Below are 23,072 nucleotides of genomic sequence, written 5' to 3'. Positions count from 1 at the left end.
ACAAACAACACACATAGAAATATTAATAGCACAGGTAAGTATTTCTTACATAAAAGGACAAGGAGGATTTCGGCTTCTAGTCTAGGAACATCAGTTCCCCCAATACCACTCCTCCAATGTCTACTGAAAAGTAATACACGTTATAATCACATTAGTTTTTATGTTGTATAAAGCTGAGTTTTAAATAACTTTGTAACTTTATCATGATATGTACATTCTACCACTGGTTTCTTTCCCACTTTTCAGGGCCAGATTTAAAAATCTCATCCATACAGAAAAGGTGGTGCCTTTGCCAGAGAACACTGGTACCTTCTCCTAACATATTATGTCAGGGTGCCAGGCAGGAGCAAGCACCTCTTTCATTTTTTAAATTTATTTGTGCCCCTTCATCATAAATTTGTTTAATGTAAAATAAACAAATCCTTGATGAGGGTTTAACAAGGTTTTCAACATCTGTGCAGATCCATGCAACTTACTCCTAAAGAAGAAAAATCAGTTTAAAGCATGCCATGAAAACAGCTTTTAACAACAGTTTGGTCTAAGTGTGTATGTGTGTGTGTGTGTGTGTGTGATGTGTATCAAAAACACCAGCAGTGGTTCCCAATCATTCTATTTTACTCACAAAACCTGTATGGTGAATTTTACACTGAAGCACAAGCTTGCCTGATAATACCATACCATTTCATCTTCCCCCTCTTTCTTGTTTAACGCAACCTACCACAGAGCTAAAATCCATGCCTGAACCCGACATGTTTCTGTTCTTCAAAAGGAAAGGTAACAGGCAGACGTCTGCATACCCTCTTAGGTGCAAAATGAACAAAGTGCAGACAGTACAGTTAAGTCTTTTGAAAGAACCGAGCAATACAGATAACTTGAGGGTGTTTGTAAAAGTTACATTTTTACTAATATTTCCAAACTCACTCAACATTATAAAGAATATTATTTTTTGTCAACATGGGGGAAAATTTCATTAAATACATTTTTGGGTATGGATTAATTTTTTACCTTCCTAAAAGATAGGTTTATAATGAATTTATAATGATGTTTTCCTTCAGATTGAAATTTGGTTTGCAGTATAAAAAATGAATAAATGAAAGTGAACAAATACAAAACTTCTTTTATTTTGCTAACCTGAAAATTGCTCTAGGTTTATTTTTGGTACACTTAATTCATTCAAAGCTGAACTTCCCTAATGCCTAACTTATGTGAATGTTATATAATTATGTGGTATAAATGGGAGATATAAAGCAGGGTAAAGAATGCACTTTTGAAAAATTTTACTCATAAAAATACCAACTACCATCCATACCTACAGACAACTAGTTGTGTTTTAAAATAAACTCTCTTCAAGGCTGGCCCCGAGCTTCAGTTATCTGCCCTCAGCCCCCAATCCAAAAGAGAAGCGTGGTTTCCAGACACAACGTAACTAATGCTTTTAAATGAGATAAGTGGAAAATGTTTGGTGTTCAAACAAGTAATATAAAAAGAAGAAATTCTCATCAAATATATTTTTTCCAGCTTGGCTTACTGCCATAGAAGTCAGGAAACCATAAAGACTGGACAAAACAATCACAGGCTCCCAGCAAGATCAGCCCCTGCAGGTGAGCGAGAAAATCCAGTTGTAGCCTTCACGACTTTGGCTTTGCTAGGACTGTGAGAGGTTACTCCACGACGGTAATGCAATCCTGGGTATCTGTAAGTGTACATGAAGAGAAATGGGGAGGGAGACAGAATGAATGCAGGCTTAGCCAAAAAATAAATAAGAGGGCGATTTGGTAACTGGGCGGAGAATTGAAAAATCACACCTTTCAGTCTCCACATTTTTTCTTTTGTTCAGTATATAAGGAGAAACCATCCGGAAGGAAGAAAGATTATGACTATCTATAAACTAACTGTTTGACAGAGACAGAAATGCTGATAATGAGTGGGTTGTGTCTGTAGTTCTTGGCTGTTCCCATGAGCAAGGGATGAAGGAAAACAGAAACTCTTGATATGTTTGTCTAAAGAGGTAGTGGTGTGACCACGGGCAGCGAGAGTTCAGCTGAAGTTCAGGGCAGATGTTGCCAGGAGTTTACGCTGCAGGAAAGTAAAATTGCTTCCGGATTCACCTTTTCCTCCCAGCTTCTCTTCCAGGCTCATCAGGGTCAAGCAACACTGTGGCACAAGGTGACGATGTCAGTGGGGAAGCAGGCATGGAGCAGGATGCCCCTCTCCCGGTTACAATCCAGCTCCTGGATAAACCCGTACCAGTAGATGACTAAGCCTGGCCCAAACCTGCAGAAACACAAGAAAATAACACACGCAGGTAGTACTGACATAATTCCAGAAAAAGGTAATCACTGATGCATGGATAAGATGACTTTACACAGTTTTTGTTTCCGTTGCTATGATTCTGACTGAAAGTAGTTGAACTTAGACCAAAAAGTTTATTTAATGCAAATGTTACCACCTTGGATGGATTTGTTACCTTTTTTTCAAGGAACCTGAACTATTTCACTATCCTGATTTCCTCTCAGTCAGGTGTTATGCTTGACTTAGCTGATGAAGGATAAAACAGAGTTGCAGTAGCATTGAGCTGGGGAGCACCAGGCTTGGGCTTTTAGCCTTTTAATATTCAGAGGTACAGCTGAGCATAGTTTCCCTGGCGGCTCGGATGGTAAAGAATCTGCCTGCAATGCAAGAGACTGGAGTTTGATCCGGGGGTCAGGAAGATGCCCTGGAGAAGGGAATGGCAGCCACTCCAGTATTCTTGCCTGGAGGCTTGCCTCCATGTACAGAGGCACCTGATGGGTTACAGTCCATGGGGTCCCAAAGAGTTGGACATGACTGAGTGATTAACACTTTCACATTCAGAGGCACCCTTTTAAAGGTTAAACTTACCTATTTTCAATTAAGTGAAAAAAAAAGTTTGAAAAGTAATTTTAAAAAACGAAATGGCTCAAAGTCGTCTTCTTACAATATACCAATAGGGCCAGAAGTTCCTTCTGCCCTATTCTTTCTAGTCTAAAAAAAACAAAACACACACACACACATATGACAACTGGGATCCTAAGAAGAAATCTCCTGACCCTTCTCTCTCTGCACTACAATTTCTCTTAAGCTTGAACATGGCATGAAATTGGGCTGTAGGTTCTTATCACGAAAACAAGGAATAATGCCACGTAGAGTTGAGAAAAAGTCTTGAGAGATGCAGGCTTAAAACCTCAGTATTTCTAAATAATGCCTCCGAATTATCTCCAATTTAGTTAGCAGCACACTCAGGAAGTAGTCAGCAGGAAGTTGAGACCTCTAGGCTGGGTTCATAAAGATGTAATCATTATCAATCACCATGCACACAGAGATGTTTTGCACATCAGTTTCACGTTTTTCCTACCAAGAGTACTTAATTAAAGGGCAGCTCTACTTTTGGTGTCGTGTTGCAGGAATTTTACAGTGAAATCATAAATTATGAATGTTGGGTTAGTAAAAGGATGTCTAAAAACAGAACTGCTTTCTGTATTCTGACATTACAGCGGGCTGAAGCGAGCTAGGCCAAAAGGCTTTTTCCTCCCATGATTTATTACATGCTGAAGTGTACTTGCCAAAACAAACAGTACAGGATGGGCTGCGAAATACTGTATGCACAGGAACAAGTTCAGTTGGATATCGTGGGATGGTTTATTTGGGGATCCACATCAGGAAGGTAGCCAAGCTGGATGCAAGATTAACTGAAACCTTTGCATCCTCGCTGTGCAGGGACAGAATCCTGAGATGGCGGCTCTCAACAACTGAACATGTTCGGGGGGGTGGGATTGGGGCACAGGAGCCATCTAGGATGCAATTCCTTGGAGTACCAGGCCCTGCAACATTTACCCTCAGGGCTGACTGCACATGCTTTTGTTTCTCACTATCTCCGAAGAGTCTCCTTTGTGGTCAGAAGAATCAGGCACCTAAGGTGCGAGGTATGCGCACCTCCCCACCCCCACCCCCCACCGCTGCCACTCCTCCCCGCTGTGCTTACTTGCCCATCAGGTGAAGCTCACACCTAAACAAGGTATTGCTTCCATTGGGGTTTCTTAGTAACTCTCAATCACAAAAAACTGTCTGCAATGGATACCACTTTGTTTCTTGATTTCACGAAGAGCTCTGTGACTAGTATCAGATGATCTTGGGTTTGTCAAAACAAGTCTGGCAAGAGCAGGAAGATCTGTGATTCTGAGGATCATGTCTGAGATGCCTCTAAACCTTCCCATCAGTAAAGCAGCCCTGAGTCACAGTTTCGAGAAACCTAATGTTAACCTCAACACGTTTCCCCTGTTTTATTACGCAGCCATTCTGGAAGCTGTGATGTTCTTTAGAAAGGTGCTCATATTTTTACAAAGGGAGGGAAAAAAAAAAGGCAATCTAACCAGTCATGGAAAAGAACAAAAGAATATATAGAGGTCATAAACAACAAGCCCAGTGTTTTAAAGATTTAATAAAACAAAAACACATATCACCAGCACTGAGAGAGAGAGAGCAGCCTGCTCTTTACCTGAATCATAAGCCAAAGGACACGAGGCATGACGGCTCTTTACGAAAACGGCAATTTCTAGGCATTAAAGTCAGGCTGGGGAACACCTCGATGACCAAGAAAGTAGACTTGTGTTTCACTTGTGAGGAAACAGATGAAACCAGCAACCAGAAAATGTTTTACAAGATTGTGTATCTGGACTGCTTCCATGTCCCAGCTATTGTTAACACTGCTGCAATGAACATTGGGGTGCACATGTCTCCTTCAATTCTGGTTTCCTCAGGGTATATGCCCAGCAGTGGGACTGCTGGGTCATAGGGCAGTTCTAGTCCCAGTTTTTTAAGGATTCTCCATATTATTCTCCATAGTGGCTGTACCAGTTTGCATTCCCACCAACAGTGTAAGAGGGTTCCCTTTTCTCCACACTCTCTCCAGCATTTATTGTTTGTAGACTTTTTGATGACGGCCATTCTGAGTGGTATAAGATGACACCTCATTGTAGATTTGATTTGCATTTCTCTGATAACGAGTGATGTTGAGCATCTTTTCATCAGCAGATGAATAGATAAGGAAGTTGTGGTACATATACACAATGGAATATTACTCAGCTATAACAAGGAATGCATTTGAGTCAGTTCTAATGAGGTGGCTGAACCTGGAGCCTATTATACAGAGTGAAATAAGTCAGAAAGAGAAAGACAAATACTGTATATTAATGCATATATATGGAATTTAGAAATATGGTACCAATGATCCTACATGCAGGGCAGCAAAGGAGACACAGACATAAAGAACAGACTTTTGGACTTAGTGGGAGAAGGTGAGGGTGGGATGATTTGAAAGAACAGCACTGAAACACGTACATTACCATATGTAAAATGGAGGACCAGTGCAAGCTTGATGCCCCGAAGCAGGGCACCCTAAGCCAGTGCTCTGGGACAACCCAGAGGGATGGGGTGGGGAGGGAGGGGGGAGGAAGGTTCAGGTTGGGGGCGACACAGGTATACTTGTGGCTGATTCATGCTGATATACAGCAAAACCGATCACAGTATGGTAAGGTAATTATCCTCCAATTCAAATAAATACATTAAACAAAAACAAATGGAAGATTGTGAATCTGAACATTTCATGTAGTGGTTTGCTAGGAGGACTCTCTAAAGGTAGCAACACAGATATTTGAGCTATTTTTAGTATATATGGGAAATGACTCATAATAAGGCTCTACCACCTAAATCTTTGTTCCCTAGCTTCTGGGTGACATTATATTAACTTGGGTAATACCAGCTCTCTTGTGTAACTCAAAAGCTCTGACAGTATATCTTAATTAATCAAAAACAAGGAAATATAACTTCCCTTTGTAAATAGAGATTGGCAGATGAAGGCTTTCAAATTATGTAGTCTTTGAATGACAAAAATAATGGGGACTACAGATGGTGACAAGTTTGGAAATTTAATGAGAAAATAAGATCTGGCCTTGTTCCCAACACCTTAAGTGCATTTCTGATGTTTCTCCAATAGCTCAGGATCCAGTGATTATCAGATGCTGGCAAGATAACCTTTCAGCAACTTATCCATTTATGAAGAGGCTGACCATATTAAGCAACCTTGTATGATCAATTCTTTGATTACTGGAACTTACAGAAGGGAGCATGTGGGCTGAGAATTTGAAAAACCAAGCAACCCATCTCTAGTGTTTCCATCTGAAAAGGTGTAAAACAGAGAGAAAACCAAGACCTAGGAAATTTTTATGTTGGACAAGTACATGCTTAGGCACCTAGAGATTTCACCTTTTTTGATGTCAACTGGATAAGAATGAGATCACTGGGAAGGCACACACAACCTTTGTGACCAATAAAAATCAAAGAGACTATTAACAGAATTTAAAAGAAAATAGAGTCCCTGGATATGAGCAAATGTGCAAAGCAGAGGGTTGGTCTGCTACTAGGACTGCAGCCCTCCCTACCAGGCTGGAGATACTGGGTAATGGGATGTGTATGGATCTCCAAATTGACTGTGTAAACACATTTCAAGGTTGACTATAATTTGGAAGTTACTATTTTCATGGTCAAGTAATAAGACCAAAGCCTCCAAATGATTTTAAAAACTACTGTGGAGCACAGCCTGGAATGTGAGTGACTCTTGAACAAGTAATTTTGCCTGCAAATAACATACTACCAAATTAGCAAAAATAGCAAATACCTCTTGAAAAAAATGGGAGGTGAAAGTCAAAAGCCATGACAGACCTCGAGGGTATGAAAAATAAAGCTCCTTATAAATAACGACAGCCTTATAAATGTGTTTCTCTGGTTTCCTTCCATTTTAGAGTATTTAGAGAAATTAAGTAGGAGACTGGAATGAAAACTGGGTACCGTTTTGTAGGTTTTGTGCATATGCATCTCCATATGCTTCACCATTTGTCTCTCTGCTCTATTGTGACCCTTTTGAGGGCAAAGACCGTGTTTCATTTACATTTGTATCCTCTAGACCTAGCACAGTACTGGGACATGACAGATACCCTTGGACAAGACGGAGAACACAGTGTTAGTACTAATAGGATCAGACGGCTTTGCACTGGGTACTAGATCAGTGGCCACCTAGACACAGGCAAGACAGAAGGGCTCAGCCATTGCCAGGGTTTGGTAATTTTATTAGTGACCAGGAAGAGCACCCCAATGGCATACTTACAGATCACAGTGCTAGTCATGATAGTAGTTACAAGGTTAATTATTAATAATTTCATAGCGCTGACTATGTGCCAGACACTGTTCTAGGCACTTTACATGTGTGGATCCATTTAATTCTCAGGTCAGCTCCACGAGGGAGGAAGTTATTGTCCCCACTTTCCAAAAAAAAGAAACTGAGGCACACAGAAATTTAAGTATCTTGCCAGAGGTCATGTAGCTAAAAAGTAGAGGAATCTGCTTTGGAAGCCAGGACTGGCTGGAGGGTCTGTGACTGTCTTTCTATGATGTAGTGATCAGTCTACTAAATATGGTAACACAGTATTAGACTTCAACCAGAAAAAGAACAGAGATGCTCTATGCACTGGTCAGACCACACCTAGATTGTTGTGGAGGGTTCTGGTGTCATATTTTAAGGAGAATATCCCTAGTCTGGAACTGATCTGGAGGAGAACTCTAGGATGAGTGAGGAAGCATTAGAATAACAAAGTATATACGACTTGGAAATGGACACTTAAGGTGGTAATATGCTCACTCATGACCTTTGGATTTTTACAGTGCTCCCGGGAGAAGGAACTGGATTCCTGCTGTAGCTCTTGAGCACAGATGTAGGGCAATGTTTGAAAGTAACCAAGAATCAGATTTTGATTCAACATGAAGAACAATCACTGAGTGAGTTTGGAAGTGGATCTTTCCTCAAACCTCCAGATGAGACCACAGACCCTGGGGCAATGCCTTGAGTGCATCCCGTGTCAGGGGGCAAAGAGGATGACTCAGGAAAGCTACACCCATATTCCTGACACACAGAAAAAGTCAGATAACAAATGTGTGTTATTTTAAGTCATTTCGTTTGGGGCAGTGTTTTATATAGCAGTAGACTGGTGGGCTGCAGTCCAAGGGGTCGCTAAGAGTCAGATACGACTGAGCAACTTCACTTTCACTTTTCACTTTCATGCATTGGAGAAGGAAATGGCAACCCACTCCAGTGTTCTTGCCTGGAGAATCCCAGGGACAGGGGAGCCTGATGGGCTGCTGTCTATGGGGTCGCACAGAGTTGGACACGACTGAAGTGACTTAGCAGCAGTAGCAGCAGCAGATAACTAATCTACTAATCTTCTCCAGTAGCTCAGACACGTCTGCCTGCAATGCAGAAGATCTGGATTTGATACCTGGGTTGGGAAGATCCCCTGGAGAAGGAAATGGCAACCCATTCCAGTACTCTTTCCTGGAAAATTCCGTGGATGGAGGAGCCTGGTAGGCTACAGTCCATGGGATCACAGAGAGTCGGACACGACTGAGCAATGTCACTTCACTTCAGATAACTAATAGATATACCTGCACCATAGACTTGAGTACTCAAATACCATTCTTCAACATACGCAGTATGGAGAGTCCTGTTGTCTACAAGGTTGGCTTTTGTCAGTTAAACTTGAACCTAGACTATACAGCAGAAGGAGTTACCGAATGAGATTATCAGTAAGTAGCAACTCTTTATCAAGGCAAATCTCAGATACAAAGCAACTCTGTCCTATTACACTAACAGCTTTTTGGCTCCTGACTGACTATACCCCAATTCCCCTCCCTGCTGTGTATCTAGGATGCTGGGGTTTCCCAAAGAAGTAGAGAAATCATATGTAAAATGAGGAATTCTGCCTGTTTCCCCCAGTTCTGTGGTTTTGGTGTTAAACTCGGCTATTGGGCTTCTGAAGCTGCAAAGAGAGGGTGGAGACAGGATGTAGGATGTTGGTTATAGGCACAACTCTTTGCCAGTTGAGGTGACTGTTGACAACTAAGGAACAGACATTAAAAAAAATCCAGCTGGAGTAATCCAAGCTTATTGGGTGTTGGGGCAAATTGATTTTGTCAGTCTCAACAGGTGCTGAGGACAATCCAGGAAAAACAAATGCTGGTTACATTTTGTTCAGTTAAAAAAGGCAGCTCAATCTGTAAGATATTTTTTTAAAAATTGTCAACAAAAAATGTTTTAAAAATGGTATTTCAGAGCGTAAACTCTTAAGTTTTTCAGAAAAATTTAGCTATCCTCAGATAATCTCTAAGGTTGTCAGATTATGAATGTTGGACAGAATATGGCACAAATTATATATCAAGTCTTCCACAATTCTCGGAGAAACTCAGAGGCACAGACAGAAAATGTGGGCTCCCAAATTCAGGAAGGGCTTGCTTATTTCTTTTAAACTATATATTAAAAAAATACTCTCTCTTCCTTGTCATGCCTCTGTGCTATCCCATAACACAGGAATTACATGGATGGTAGTTTTACTTATGGAGAAAAGAGAAGACTATCAACTTTCTATTATTAAGACTTCCATGAAAGAGGAGAGTGAAAAAGTTGGCTTAAAACTCAACATTCAGAAAACTAAGATCATGGCATCCGGTCCCATCACTTCATGGCAAATAGATGGGGAAACAATGGCAACAGTGAGAAACTTTATTTTCTTGGGCTCCAAAATCACTGCAGATGGTGACTGCAGCCATGAAATTAAAAGACGCTTGCCCCTTGGAAGAAAAGCTATGACCAACCTAGACAGCATATTCAATAGCAGAGATATTACTTTGCCAACAAAGGTCTGTCTAGTCAAAGCTATGTTTTTTCCAGTAGTCATGTATGGATGTGAGAGTTGGACTATAAAGAAAGCTGAGTGCCATGCTTTTGAACTGTGGTGTTGGAGAAGATTCTTGAGAGTCCCTTGGACTGCAAGGAGATCCAACCAGTCCATCCTAAAGGAAATCAGTCCTGAATATTCATTGGAAGGACTGATGCTGAAGCTGAAACTCCAATACTTTGGCCACCTGATGCGAAGAACTGACTCATTGGAAAAGACCCTGATGCTGGGAAAGATTGAGGTGGGAAGGGAAGGGGACAACAGAGGATGAGATGGTTGGATGGCACCTTCGACTCTATGGACAGAAGTTTGAGTAAGCTCTGGGAGTTGGTGATGGACAGAGAAGCCTGGTGTGCTGCAGTACATGAGGTTGCAGAGTCAGACACGACTGAGTGACTGAACTGACTGACTGAGGCACCTTCTTCAGAGAGGCTGAAATGAAATGTAAATGCAGGAATTGAGAGATTTCCAATCGCACATTAGATATCATTTTGCTAAATTAGCCCCAGTAGCCAACTCCCTGGTTGGCTCCCTAACGCCCATTTAGCTTCTATTTCTCCACAGATTTCAGAGGGCCTGTGACCAGACTTTACGTCTATAAAGATGTTGTTTAAATACAAATAAAATGATTCCAGTACCCAACAGCAAAGAGGTAACTAACATTTACCACATGCTTACTATGTGGCCAGCAGTGTTTCAAGTGCTTTTACATGTACAGGCTAATTTAATATGCGCAAGCCAGCCCCTTATGTGAGAAGGAGTAGGCTGTGTGTGCTATGATTATCCACGTTTCACAGATGAAAACACTGAGGCAAAGAAATGGTCAGGAATGGATCTCATATTTATGGAATTAACTTCGCTTATCAATGGTTTCAGCTCCAAGAAAAAATAACTATGTATTAAAAAAAAATCAACATACTTTTATACCTCTTTTGATAATATGAAGGTGAATGGTGGTGGGATTCATATTCTACTGTACAATTTGGTTCTCTACATAGAATAAGAGAAAACTCATGACACTGATCATATGCTTCTTTTCTCAATGAGCTGCGTTACTATAATTACATTTAAAAAAGGATTCTAATGCATGAGGGTTCTGCAATATAAATCTGGATCAAGTCAATAAAATAAACAATCTTCATCTGAAGGATGACAAGAGGACTATGGAATGATTTGATGATGTCAGTCAAGTTCTTGGTCATGAAGGTCTTCATCAAACAATAAAAACAAAACCTAGTTGTATTGATTCAAAATCTTTGTTCCCAATCCAAACTTTTTCAATTCACAAGCAAATAGAAAACTCCTCTCCAAAAGAGGAATAGCAGAAAATCTTTTTTTTTTTTTTCCCCTTTCTTATTTTGAGTTGCTGTGTGGGGTCTGAAGTATCTTCTGAGGATGTGTGCAGACATGTGGCTGTTGGAAGTCAATTGTTTCACCATCAAAAAGACTTGCATGTGGTTTTTATGAAGAACGCATTCTCAAACACACAGTCCAGGACGAAGGAGAAATATAAAACATCTTGTAATTGTTTTAAAATAAACTCTTACACTGTTTATTTAGTTTTAATCTGTGTGTTGTAGATTGGTTATGCACTTGTTAATCACTGTTGTATGTATCTCCAGACAGAGTTGTAAATAACTTTTCAGTCCAAGTGAAATATGCTTGCACATGTTTATATGCAAAGTATGTGCGTATTTATGCCCGTGTATAAATATGTGTACAATAATAATAGATTAGTGATCATGTAATACAGCGTCTTAAGGTTCTGGCACTACGGTCAATTTCACATACAAAGCAAATATTCTTTTTTTGGTAATATCTAGAGATGAAATAAAAATATAAATTGTTTCATTTGCTTTTTTTGGCTTGGCAACTCTGTGTTTGCAAACTGAAATGACTAAAGAAATAGAATCCTAGTTACGAATATTCTCGCTGGGTTTATGGATCTTCATGATTAAAAATGCAAGTCTATATCTTTGTAACATCAACTTACTGTCTATAATCTTGAAAATAAAGAAGGAAAATATGTGAGAAATACTGATTCACTTTTGGCTTTTATGCCACATAGAGAGTAAACAGATAATATATTATTTTGAAGAAAATTTAAAATGTATATAAATACACAACCACAACCACCTGAAATTCTCCTTGGTATTTATATAACTTAGCATTTTCATGTCTACATTAAATTGCCTGGAAAACTGCTTAACTTCTACTTTACTTTGTCCTGTGTTGGGTATTCTTAGATGCTATACTAACAGTCTTTCCTGCCTATAGGAAATCTCTCCTCAAAAGAGAAAAATTGAGGTAGGTGGGAGAGAAAACAAAGGCAGAAGCTTTTTTATATTTAATCCATTGTTTTTAATATCTGTTTCCTTGGAGAAACACTACTTCCTGGCAGTGGGGCAGGCTCTCTGCATTTGCCTATTAAGAATTTACTTGTAAGCCTGCATAACCATCCTGCATGGAGTCACAAAAGAAATGATCTTCCTCTCTCTAAGGTACTTTAATAACTCAAATTTTAATAATGTAGAACTGTTCATATATAAGTGTAAAAATAAGTTATCAATTGAGCAATACAATAATAATAATTGAATAAATAAGATGCCAAAAGATTCACAGTGCAAGAATAATTAGAACAATAACATGGTGTTCTGGAAGTCTTCATAGACTTCTATGCATAGACAGCTATGCTGCATTTATTCATATAATGGCCTTTTAATTTTCTCCATTAAACCCATTTTTTTGAGAGAAGAATGAAGATTGGGACTACAGGTCCTGAGAGAGAGAGAGGGATGGCAAAATCAGAAGCATATTGAGATTGTTTTATTGTGAAACTAGAGAATGAGCTTAGGTATGATAGCCCTGTTTTTTGTTTCAAATGAGGATGTATGAGTGGATAGTACAAAGTTTCTCCTTTTTTCTCCAATGGGATGGAAAGAAAAGAGAAACACCAAATGCAGTGGAAGAAACTAAACAATGAAAAAATCACAAAGTACCCAAGGTCATATTTGCTTTGAAAATACTTAAGTACTGAGAGGACACTTCAGGGGACCTTGGGTGCAAATCATATCTATCTCTCTAGAATTTATACCCCAGCCTTCTTCCAAAAGTTGGGGTAGCTTACAAAATTGGTCGTGTGAATTATTACATGTTTTCTCAGTTATTTCCCCAGGGAAACATGCCAAAGGCAAACCCATCATTTCAGCTGATTTAGGGTTTGATGCCAGAGAATTTATAATTGATATGACAACCATAATGGAAAGTGATCATCATGCTGGCAAGACATGGGGCTGACGGTGCAACAGTCCATTTTGGTATCTGCCAGTGAGTCAACAACCACAGACTTGCTCTGATAAATGTTGAGCTTATTTCTGAACTTTTTATTACCAACTTCCTGAATACGAGAAATCAGAAATTATAAAACAGAAAATATTTTTATCACAAAAATATTGCCAACTTTTTGCACATAGTCTTTTATTATTAGGTAGAGGGGGAGGGGGCCTCTGTTTCCTCAGCTCAGTTCATGGAAGATCACAGGGTAACCCAGAGTTCAGTCAGACGTTTATCTCAAGACGCAAAGAGATTTATGGGTTCTGGATATATATATGTCTGCTTAAAATAAAAAAATTATCGGAATTTTCATCCTTGGCAAAGTCAAGTAACTAAAGGATTAAGGCTGATACATGTTCGCCCTATAAATCTATCATTAACCAAATGTGACACAATGCTTCAGGTATGTCAGATCCCAACTTGCTCTAAATGTGTAGTTAAAATTTTCCTTTACTCATAATAAATACTTCACGATAAGGAAAGTCTCTCTGGCTAAAGCATCACAGTCCTCAAAAGCAAACCTCTCAATTTTATAGATTCATAAAGGCAAATGCTGGAAAGAGGAGAAAAAAAAAAATGAGAAGGTAGAACCATCCATGTCATTAGGAAAAATGGCCTGGTAAAGAAATACAAACAAACAAAAAATAGTTCTCAGAAAAAAAAAAAAGAATAATCCAGCCTGGCAGTTATTAAACAAACACTTCTAGAATACAAAGTTCCGTGAGAACAGCTTGTATTTCAGAGGCATGCAGGAGTCAACCAATGAATATTGGCTGAGTGGATACATGAATACATGAACGAATAACACTACAGAGCCCCTGCCTCAGGAGAAGCTGTGGATGCTACCATAGCAGAGGCATCACTTTGCCGACAAAGGTCCATCTAGTCAAAGCTATGGTTTTTCCAGTAGTCAGGTATGGATGTGAGAATCAGACCATAAAGAAGGCTGAGCGCAGAAGAATTGATGCTTTCAAACTGAAGTGCTGGAGAAGACTCTTGAGAGTCCCTTGGACAGCAAGGAGATCCAACTAGTGAATCCTAAAGGAAATTAGCCCCGGATATTATTGGAAGGACTGATGCTGAAGCTGAAGCTCCAATACTTTGGCCATCTGATGTGAAGAGTTGACTCACTGGAAAAGACCCTCATTCTGGGAAAGATTGAGGGCAGGAGAAGACGGGGGCAACAGAGAATGAGATGGTTGGATGGCATCATCAAATGAATGGACATGAATTTGAGAAAACTCAGGGAGATAGCGAATGACAGGGAAGCCTGGCATGTTACAGTCCATGGGGTCGCAAAGAGTTGGACACAACTGAACAACATTTGGGGGAAAAAAATCTTTTGCTGATACTCTCCATCATGTAGGGAAGAAAAATCATTTTTAAACATGAGAAAATGAGCCTTAAAAACATGCCTGAGTTGCACATTCTGAAGAGCTAGCTCCCAGAGTGGCCATTAGGAATCCCTGCTTTCCGGGTTGCTATGGAGGAGATGATGCTGCGGCTTAAAACCTGGTAGAAAACAGAAGCACCATTCCCTGGAAGGGCCACTCCTGGTGGTTGAGGTGGTGACTGTAAGGTGGGTGGGAACTGACTGCTAAGAAGAAAAACTAAGCACTTGGGAACCGATGGCTGCACACAGGTGGCTCTTGCTTCCTTGAAATACAATCAATTCAGGTAGGCTCTTGTTTACAGTAGCTTTTATCTAGAAGATAAGGTTGTAAAAACATCAATCAAAATGAAGTACTACTGTTCCTGGCCATATCTCAGCAGGTTCATCTGTTTTATTTCTTCCTCCCTTTCCAAATACCTTAAGGTGTTTAAGATGAGTGAAGATATCAAACTATGAAAGTGAACTGTATTTGTGTAGGACACGTGGATTTGCACTCTGCGAACCACAAGCGCCATGGATACGGTGCCCGCAGCACTCTCAGGTTCAGGTGGAGTCCGTACTCCTATAGCTTTACTTTCTAATAATACGTAAACTTTAAAAGATGGTCTTTACACATTTTTAACAGTGCTCCTTTAAGAAAAACAAGGATCTGGTGGCTTCTATACACTGGGTTAAGGCTTTTAGTTTATTTCTATCCTCCCCCCCGCCCCCCAAAAAAGTATAATAAAATAGCAAATTAGAAATAGAAAATTGAGCTTGGGAAACAAAGAATGCATTTTATGGTTAAACTGAACTTCGAAGGTCAACTGTATAGTTAACAAAATTTTAAATTTAAGCCCATAAGGATCCTACATGATTTTATTTTTAACTGCATTACTGATTTAACGCCAGATCCATACAATGAAGCACCAAGGCAGGGACGTTTCCAAGTAATAAGGGAAACTGTGTTGAGGGAGTGAAAAGGCACACTGGCCCAACTCCAGAAGACAGTTACCAACAGGGCAGTGAGGTGGGCAGGAGACACCTGACTACCCAGAGCAGACAGACGCACAGGAGGCGAGTTGAACCCATGTCACCTGGAAATAGACCTTAAATCTAGACACAGCCAGCAGGCTCCCCTGGGCTGGATGCAGGTTGTGCTGAAGGTCTGCATGGTGGAAAATATCTTATCTGTCCTTCTGAAGGTTTTGAGTCATTCTTCAGGGCTGGGCTTTGTGAATCATTCTTCTGATTGATCCCCTTTTAAATACATCTAGAGGAAGCATTCTAGTAAACGTGAGGCCCAGTGTACCCATTTAAGATTCAAGTCTCCTAGATTCAAAGAATACTTGATACCATCCCTGTCTTCCAGGGGCTTTTAGGAGTAAGGTGGACAAGTAGGTTAAAAGGCAGTGGTGTTGGAGAAGACCCTTTAGAGTCCCTTGGACTGCAAGGAGATCAAACCAGTCAATCCTAAAGGAAATCAGTCCTGAATATTCATTGGAAGGACTGATGTTGAAGCTCCAATACTTTGGCCACCTGATGCGAAGAGCTGACTCATTAGAAAAGACCCTGATGCTGGGAAAGACTGAAGGCAGGAGGAGAAGGGGACAACAGAGGATGAGATGGTTGGGTGGCATCACTGACTCAATGGACATGAGTTTGGGCAGACTCCGGGAGACGGTGGAGGGTAGGGAAGCCTGGCATGCTGAAGTTCATGGGGTTGCAAAGAGTCAGACACGACTGAGCAACTGAACAACAGAGGAGACAGATCTGGAGGACAGGCGAGAACTGTGCAGAAGGCCCTGCGGTGGCCCCGAGAAGGGGAGGGAAGGCTCTGAGCAGAAGTAAGGTGACCTTGGAGTCTTGAGGTCAGGTTTGCTCAGTGGTAAGGCAGAGAGGGTGCTTCTGGTGGACGGAGAAGCACAGACACGGTGATGAGCAAAAGCCTGGGGGCTTCAGAGGCAGCTCAGAAAAGTTCAGGATCAACAAAGATCATGGGCCTGGCAGAAGACACAGTTGGAAAAGTGGGGTGGGAGTGAGGCTGCTGAGGGCCAAAGGGGTGGTACACAAGTGGAGGGCCCGTTCCTCCGGATCCCATGGAGCAGGCACACCAGCCCTTTGCCCCAGGCTAATCCTCTTTTATGAAACCCAAATACCCGGGGCCATGTTTCTGTATGGAATTTGTGAGCTAAATATTTACTTTGTGTGGGGCCAAAGTATCTACTACAGTCACTTATTTGGGGGTAAACACATTAGAGAAAAGTATACATTAAAACAAATCTCTCTCCCTCCCCCCATTTCCACTACATACAGAAAAAAGACTGCCATTCAAAAAAAAAAAAAAAAAAAACACACACACACACAGCAAAACCAAGAAACTGAAAGCTATATTGAGGGCTCAGCTTTCCACTGTCGCTGCAACAAAGTACATGTATATAAACAGTCACAGCCCAGCTCCACGGGGGTCCCTCCAGCTTGTATTCTTTGAGAGGTCTGCGGGCAGGAGGTGACTGGCCAACAGTTTCCTTAGTGACTTACACAGCAACCTTATTGAACTTAACAGGAGTCATTAGCCACATTTTATGAAGATAAGGACTTCCAGGAGTGAGTTCTCCTCTGGTTGTTTTTTGATTAAAAGCAAGACAAGGGAGAGAGAGCTCCGCCAAACCTGTAGTTTTACTTGACAAACTCTGCGGCTCTGAGTTGGCCCCAGGAAGGCCACTATAGGGCTGGTGCTGTGGTTTGACTCCATTCGAGTTGAAAGCAATCTGTCAGTGTGGAGAGGAGTTACAGAGGTTATTTTAAACATTTAGTTCAGCTTTTGACTGTCTTCTTTTAGAGGCATTCCTGGCTGCAAACTACCTCATCCTGGGTGACATAAGACAAGCTATTGAATGAGGTTAGACTGAGGTCCCCACAGTCAGAGAGCTGGTCCATCCATGTTGCCATTAGCTGATTAATAGGTGTTTATTTTTAGGGCTTGAACTAACAGGCCATGCTAAGGCCAATGCAAGATGATATTTGAAGTAATCTGTGAGTGCCTCGTGCTTGCCAAAGACCTTACTTTTTTTGTCTGGTTGTTGATGTAGCTGAAGTCCTTGTCAGACCAGTAACATTTAATGTCAAAGACAGAGAAAACTCTACCCCCACTCCATTATAAAGAAGGCCAAGAATAGATCCATTATCACTATTTAAAAAAAATATTTGTTGAAGGAAAAGGGAAGACAAATATGACCTACCCGTTATGGCAGCTGGTGAAGTACAAATTCTCATCCAATAATAAATAATGAAAATGCTTACTATTAGGTCTGATACCTTGCACAAACAATATCTAGGCTTACCATTTATTTTTCAGTATTATGACTGCAGACATATGTCATTATAAAACATATAAAATATTTCATTATAAAACTTACTTGTATTCATGGAATTTATCTTGATTTATGAAATTTATGATTTTAAAGAATTCAGAAGCAAAATGAACTGGTTTCTCATTGCCAAACTCTAAGTTTGAGAGATGCAACAATTACATATTTATTTTTGTTTAATGTTTACCTCCCTTATAGACATATATTCCATAAAAGCAGTGTCCTGTCTACTTTACCATTACTTGGCATCTGGTGGTACAAGGCACATGTGTGTGTGTGTGTGTGTGTGTGTGTGTGTGTGTGTGCTCTGTCGTGTCTGACCCTGACCCTTTGTGGCCCCATGGACTGTAGCCTGCCAGGCTCCTCCATCCATGGAATTATCTAGGCAAGAGTACTAGAGTGGGTTGCCATTCCCTATTCCCGGGGATCTTCCCGACCCAGGGATTGAACCTGTGTCTCTTGTATCTCTTGCATTGGTAGGCGGATTCTTTACCACTAGCGCTATCTGGGAAGCCCATAGGGCACACAGCAGACGTTGAATAAATACTGGCTGAATTAATGAAAGAAAGGTAGAAAAGTTACACAGAGGGTCTTTGCACAGCTATTTTGCTTAGGTGTAGTCTAGATTTTGAATCTAATGGCATACAAAGAATGGGCTCAATAGTTTCAAAACCAGTGTTATTATCAACATTTGCTTTACTTAAGTTATTTGCCTTGGTAAGCTTTCCTACTTCCCAAAGCAGGACAGCCACTGGTGTTGACTGGCACAGTAAAGGGGAAGTTAAAGCTACTGCTTTTCACACTTCCTACCTTTTCTTTGAGCAAATTTTTGCTGGGATACTTTTACAGGAAAATGAGACAGAAACGTCTCTCTTTTAGTTTGGATTTGTCACCTCAGCCTCTGTGGTAAGGAATAGTACCACACTAGTACTCCTTCCTCACCTTTTGTGGGGAGAAAAAAAAAAAGAAGTGCTAGTTGCTCAGTCGTGTCTGACTCTTTGCGACCCCATGGACTGTAGCCCACCTCTGTCCATGGAATTCTCCAGGCAAGAATACTGGAGTGGGTAGCCATTCCCTTCTCCAGAGGATCTTCCCAACCCAGGGACTGAACCCAGGTCTCTTGTATTGCAGGCAGATTCTTTACCATCTGAGCCTCTAAGGAAGGCCCTCCTTACCATTTGGGTGAATACAAATCCACCTCTAGCCATACTTCTGAGTGATAACAGCTCTGGGAAAGAGGTATTTAGAATGTAAGATTGGGAAAGATGGCTGGCAACAGTCCTGATTACTGCCAAAGTCTGTGCTTGAGACGGAAAAGCAAGGGGCAGTTTTATTTGAACTTCACAGAAAGACATGGAGGATCTTAGGAGTCCCAAAGTCCCGTCTGTAAAGCTGTTATGTCCCTAATCAGATCAGCTAGGCTTCTAACAGGGACACATATGGCAATTTACCACCATGATTTCCACAGGGAAGCAACCCCTGTGTTTTCTGTCTATTTTCATGATCTACCCAACACAGATCAATCACTCAGAGATCCTGACACATTGATAACACCTTTCAGGCTTATTTACGGACCAAGCACTGGCCTTAGAGAAACAGATTACAGTCACCATTTGAAATAATTCTTTGATCTCACCCAAGGTTATACACTGGTTCTAGACTGGATCTGTCTCTGGTAGGACTAATAGTCCCCACGTCATAGGCTGAAAACTCTTCACTCTAATACCTACAGGTGGTCAGATACTGCTCTCAAGCTCTCCAGCACAAGATAGGAGATGTCAGAAGAAGACAGAAATAACTTTCCCAAAAAAGAAGGATATCACATTTGGGGCATAATTTTAAGAGGAAGCCTAATGTTAGACTCCTAGTGAGAAATACAGACTTTGTTTTAATTTAACTGAGAGATAATTAATAAGAGATTTGTTCTTTGATTGAATCTCGCTTATTTGTTAGAAATAATGACATTCATTCTGCAAGTATATTATACTGTAATATTTTAACAGCAAACGTTCTCATTTTGCCTCTTCATTTTGCTTAGATTTACCACTTACAAATTTCAAACACATACCACGACAAGTAGAAAAGGTCACAGAAGATTTAGATAACCTCAGATATGCAGATGACACCACTCTTATGACAGAAAGAGGAACTAAAGAGCCTCTTGATGAAGGTGAAAGAGGAGAGTGAAAAAGCTGGCATAAAACTCAACACTCAAAAAACTAAGATCGTGGGATCCAGTCCCATTACCTCATTGCAAATAGATGGGGAAACAATGGAAACAGTGAGACACTTTATTTTCTTGAGCTCCAAAATCACTGCAGATGGTGATTGCAGCCATGAAATTAAAAGACGCTTGTTCCTTGGAAGAAAAGCTATGACAAACCTACACAGTGTATTAAAAAGCAGAGACATTATTTTTCCAACAAAGGTCCATATAGTCAAAACTATTGTTTTTCCAGTCCTCAGGTATGGATATGAGAGTTGGACCATAAAGAAGGCTGAGGGCCGAAGAATTGATGCTTTTGAACTGCGAAAAGAAGAGAAGTGAAAGGCAAAGGAGAAAAGTAAAGATTAATACCCATTTGAATGCAGAGTTCCAAAGAACAGCAAGGAGAGATAAGAAAGCCTTCCTCAGTGATCAGTGCAAAGAAATAGAGGAAAACAACAGAATGGGAAAGACTAGAGATCTCTTCAAGAAAATCAGAGATACCAAGGGAACATTTCAGGCAAAGATGGGCACAATAAAGGACAGAAATGGCATGGACCTAACAGAAGGAGAAGATAAGAAGAGGTGGCAAGAATACACAGAAGAACTATACAAAAAAGATCATCATGACCCAGATAACCACGATGGTGCGATCACTCACGTAGAGCCAGACATCCTGGAATGCAAAGTCAAGTGGGCTTTAGGAAGCATCACTATGAACAAAGCTAGTGGAAGTGATGGAATTCCAGTTGAGCTATTTCAAATCCTAAAAGATGATGCTGTGAAAGTGCTGCACTCAATATGTCAGCAAATTTGGAAAACTCAGCAGTGGCCACAGGACTGGAAAAGGTCAGTTTTCATTCTAATCCCAATGAAAGGCAATGCCAAAGAATGCTCAAACTACCACACAATTGCACTCATCTTACACACTAACAAAGTAATGCTCAAAATTCTCCAAGCCAGGCTTCAGCAATATGTGAACCGTGAACTTTCAGATGTTCAAGCTGGTTTTAGAAAAGGCAGAGGAACCAGAGATCAAATTGCCAACATCCACTGGATCATTGAAAAAGCAAGAGGGTTCCAGAAAAACATCTACTTCTGCTCTATTGATTATGCCAAATCCTTTGACTGTGTGGATCACAACAAACTGTGGAAAATTCTTAAAGAGATGGGAATACCAGACCACCTGACCTGCCTCTTGAGAAACCTATATGCAGGTCAGGAAGCAACAGTTAGAACAGGACATGGAACAATAGACTGGTTCCAAATCGGGAAAGGAGTACATCAAGGCTGTATATTGTCACCCTGCTTATTTAACTTATATACAGAGTACATCATGAGAAACACTGGGCTGGATGAAGCACAAGCTGGAATCAAGATTGCCAGGAGAAATTTCAATAACCTCAGACACGGAGATGACACCACCCTTATGGCAGAAAGCGAAGAAGAACTAAAGAGCCTCTTGATGAAGTGAAAGAGGAGAGTGAAAAAGTTGGCTTAAAGCTCAGCATTCAGAAAACGAAGATCATGGCATCTGGTCCCATCACTTCATGGCAAATAGATGAGGAAACAATGGAAACAGTGAGACACTTTATTTTTCTGGGCTCCAAAATCATTTCTGATGGTGACTGCAGCCATGAAACTAAAAGATGCTTGCTCCTTCGAAGAAACTCCATGACCAACCTAGACAGCATATTAAAAAGCAGAGACATTACTTTGCCAACAAAGGTTCGTCTAGTCAAGGCTATGGTTTTTCCAGTGGTCATGTATGGATGTGAGAGTTGGACCTAAAGAAAGCTGAGTGCCAAAGAATTGAGGTTTTGAACTGTGGTGTTGGAGAAGACTCTTGAGAGTCCCTTGGACTGCAAGGAGATCCAACCAGTCCATCCTAAAGGAGATTACTCCTGAATATTCATTTGAAGGACTGATGCCGAAGCTGAAACTTTAATACTTTGGCCACCTGATGTGAAGTGTGGCTCATGTGAAAAGACCCTGATGCTGGGAAAGATTGAAGGTTGGAGGAGGGGACGGCAGAGAATGAGATGGTTGGATGGCATCACCAACTCGATGGACTTGAGTTTGAGGAAGCTCCAGGAGTTGGTGATGGGCAGGGAAGTCTGCCGATCTGCAGTCCATGGGCTCTCAAAGTGTTGGGCATGACTGAGTGACTGAACTGAACTGAAAGTATTGAACATCAGCTCAAGAAAATGGTTTGCAATTTTGTTTGTTGGTAGGGTCAATTTCTTTGGGTAACAGTATATAAACTACCCAAAGTTAAATGATAGTAATTGTTTAAGGCCTTGAGGCACTGGGGACAGTCAGTCTGGAGGACACTTCAGTCTTTTCTTTTTATTTTAGGAAACATGAGGAAAAGCAGATTGCTTTACTTTACTAATCTAGATAAGGCTTAAAGGAGGAGAAATCTTGATTAAAGGAGCAAATAACTAAGCTGTGAAGACATCACACTCCCCCCCCTCCCCCTTTCTTTTTCCAGGCAGGAGGAGCATCAATTTACATTTACACAGTGCTTTATGCTTTCAAGGAAATGCTGATTAGGAGGATGTTGTATTTAGGGAAGCTGAGCAAGTCCTCAGCTTATTGGAAGACACTGACCTTAGGACTGAGATCTGCTGACTTGGAATCCAGGGATGACAGAGGGAACTTGGAAAGTTCTGTTGAACCACTTTACCCTATGTTCCTGCTTACATTTATTACTCTTCCAGTTGGGTTAGAATAAAATGTGAATCTTTACAGTTTACATCTTATCTTGTGCAGAGAGATCAAAGGATTCATTATTATTATTCAGAGACTATTTAAATGTTATGAATTTGATACAATTGCTAAGGACTATTAAAATACATTTAAGTAATAATTTTGTTTTGAGACTAATTGAGATATTTTACATTTGATGTCATCACTTCTGACAAGCTACTTCTCACGTTGTACACAGAGGCAAACCTTTCAGTCCTATAAAATGGGATTTTTGTCAGGCA

General features: G+C 40.6%; 1 protein-coding gene across 5 annotated transcripts in view; it reads right to left on the bottom strand.

Annotated features, from left to right (window-relative positions):
• Positions 1–23,072, bottom strand: part of CDIN1 (CDAN1 interacting nuclease 1) — a 277,462-nt gene that overhangs the window by 47,871 nt on the left and 206,519 nt on the right. The window contains exons 11-12 of one of the 5 annotated variants that reach the window (XM_055537307.1): positions 2,109–2,274; positions 880–1,693 (exon numbers count right to left, since the gene is read on the bottom strand). The exons of 1 other annotated variant lie outside the window; for it this stretch is intronic. In XM_055537307.1, coding sequence (XP_055393282.1) covers positions 2,145–2,274 — 130 coding nt within the window. In that variant the 3' untranslated portion in view covers positions 880–1,693; positions 2,109–2,144. Of the gene's footprint in view, positions 1–879; positions 2,275–17,059; positions 17,274–23,072 lie in introns of those variants that run through there. 3 more of the 5 variants (XM_055537306.1, XM_055537305.1, XM_055537304.1) reach the window with 3 other exon arrangements.

The sequence above is a fragment of the Bubalus kerabau genome, chromosome 10, assembly GCF_029407905.1.
Source record: "Bubalus kerabau isolate K-KA32 ecotype Philippines breed swamp buffalo chromosome 10, PCC_UOA_SB_1v2, whole genome shotgun sequence".
Taxonomy (NCBI): Eukaryota; Metazoa; Chordata; class Mammalia; order Artiodactyla; family Bovidae; genus Bubalus; species Bubalus kerabau.
The sequence above is the reverse complement of the archived record's forward strand: the minus strand, read 5'-3'. Positions and strand labels throughout refer to the sequence as shown.